Raw genomic sequence first — 2148 nt, 5'->3', positions numbered from 1 at the left:
CATCATCACCATCATCATCATCACCATTATTATTGCCATCATCACCATCAACATTATCACCATCATCACCACCATCATCACCATCATCACCATCTTCATGTCTTCATGGTCGTTATCACACCATCATCACCACCATCATCTTCATTATCCCTGTCATCACCATTATCATCATCGTCATCATCATCATCATCACCATAATCATCACCATCTTCATCATCACTATTATCACCACCACCATCATGATCATCACCATCATTATCATCACTATCATCATCACAACTCTTTGTTGATTAGCTTCAGGGCAGAATAAGGAGTGTTAACGGTTAATACCATTGCCAACACCCCAAAATAACAACTCTACATTCCTACATTTGATGCCCACAGGCCACCTACTTCTTCTAATGCAGCCTGCTGGTCAACAGGTCCCACAGATCCAAACTCCCAAATTCTATCTATTATTACTAACAAAAATTCTTCTGCTCATTCATTAATTATTTTAGAGGTAATTCGGCATGCTGTTTAAGCATACAACATCTGGAGTCAAAATGCTTGGGTTTAAAAATCTGGCTTCACCAATTAATGATTGTGTGGCCTTGAGGAAGTTATTTAATCTCTTTGTGCCTCAGTTTCCTCCTTGTTAAAATAAGGGATTCAGATCCACTGTACAACAGCAGAGGAAACCCATACTTGCTACTTAGAATATGTCCCCGATATCCTCCATTCTTAAATGTGATCCAATGACCAAAATACACAAGACATAGAAGAAAAACCAGAAACATGGAAGATAAACAAGGTTGAGACAAACTGACACCTGAAGAAAGAGAAATAAGAGCACAGGAAGGGTCTGTCTCATTCTTCAGGACTCAGCTGGAATTGCCCCTCCTCAACCCCAGACTTCTCCCTTCAACATAACCCCAACCACATTCTGTAACAACTTCTTTCATAGCATTTATCACTACCTGAAATTCCTATGTTTACTTATCATCTGGGGCAACATAGTGTAGTGGAAAAGCTTACAGACTCTGCAGTCAGACTGCCTGGCTTGAAATCCAGCCTCTAGCCCTTATTGACTAAGTGGCCTTGCGAAAATTATTTTATCTCCTTTGCCTCAGTTTTCTCATTTGCAAAATAGGACTAATAATGACCCAATGTCATAGAAATGTTGTGACAATTGGATACATTCTATGTTTAAAGAAGTTACAGCAGTGCTAAGTGGGCTATGATCGTTTGTGCCTTCTTTCCCATCTGCTCCTACACACTAGAACATCAGCCTCAAGAGTGGAGGAACTTAGTCTTTTTTTCTCACTGCTATATCCTCTAGTGCCTAGAACAGCTCCTAATACACAGGACATGCTCAGGAAACACAGGTCAAATGAATGACTCTTGGGAAAAATCTAATGTGACAGATGGACTTCCCTGGGCAATGGAATTTTGTCAAAGGTTCTCCGAATGAAGGTGTTTGCAGCATCCAGCCTGGACTTATGATCTCTTGGCTGGACCATCCATGGCCCTCCCATTTCCCCTGAAGCCTATTTCCAACCCAGGCCTCCCCTAGCCCCCCATTCAACCTCACACTCACCCCAGAAGAGGAGCAGGTTGAAGCCACGCATTATGCTGTGGTTCTGTCATTCAAAGAGAAGAAGCTTTTCTACACCCTGGGTTTTCGGTAACCAGAAGGTGTGGGAAGAGGGGAAGGCAGAGTCAGAGTTGCTCAATGCTGCCCAGTCATCACAGCCCTTTTTGCTGAGTTGCAGACAGCCTAGAAAATCCTAATTTCCCCCCTTTCTCTGCAATAAAGAGAAGTTAACTGCCTAATGCGTACCATTCTCTCTTTCTCCTTCCCACCATCTCTCCCTTTTTCTTTCCCATCAACATCTATCTCCCATCTCTCAACACCTTCTTTCATTGCACCCAATAAAGGAGCTTCCACTTCCTGCCTCCAGTGAAGCAAATCTCAGCCTTTAGGATCTCTTCCCAGTCTGCCGTATAACAGCCATCATAACCATCATGAACCAGGCACTGTGCTAGGCACATTGACAACAAAGTGTAATTTCATTATCATGTCAACCTCGTAAAGTAGGAATTCCCCTCCCTCCCTCCATTCACCAACAAAATGGAAACTGAGACTTGCAGAGGAGTTATAACTTG

At 42.6% G+C, this 2148-nt stretch overlaps 1 protein-coding gene across 2 annotated transcripts in view; it reads right to left on the bottom strand.

Moving 5' to 3' along the window:
* Positions 1-1668, bottom strand: part of ADGRE1 (adhesion G protein-coupled receptor E1) — a 60007-nt gene extending 58339 nt beyond the window's left edge. The window contains exon 1 of one of the 2 annotated variants that reach the window (XM_011943549.1): positions 1580-1668. In XM_011943549.1, coding sequence (XP_011798939.1) covers positions 1580-1610 — 31 coding nt within the window. In that variant the 5' untranslated portion in view covers positions 1611-1668. The remainder of the gene's footprint in view (positions 1-1579) is intronic. The other variant, XM_011943550.1, reaches the window with a different exon arrangement.
* Positions 1669-2148: the final 480 nt, after the last annotated feature.

The sequence above is a fragment of the Colobus angolensis genome, unplaced genomic scaffold (genome assembly GCF_000951035.1).
Source record: "Colobus angolensis palliatus isolate OR3802 unplaced genomic scaffold, Cang.pa_1.0 Scaffold22, whole genome shotgun sequence".
NCBI lineage: Eukaryota > Metazoa > Chordata > Mammalia > Primates > Cercopithecidae > Colobus > Colobus angolensis.
The sequence above is the reverse complement of the archived record's forward strand: the minus strand, read 5'-3'. Positions and strand labels throughout refer to the sequence as shown.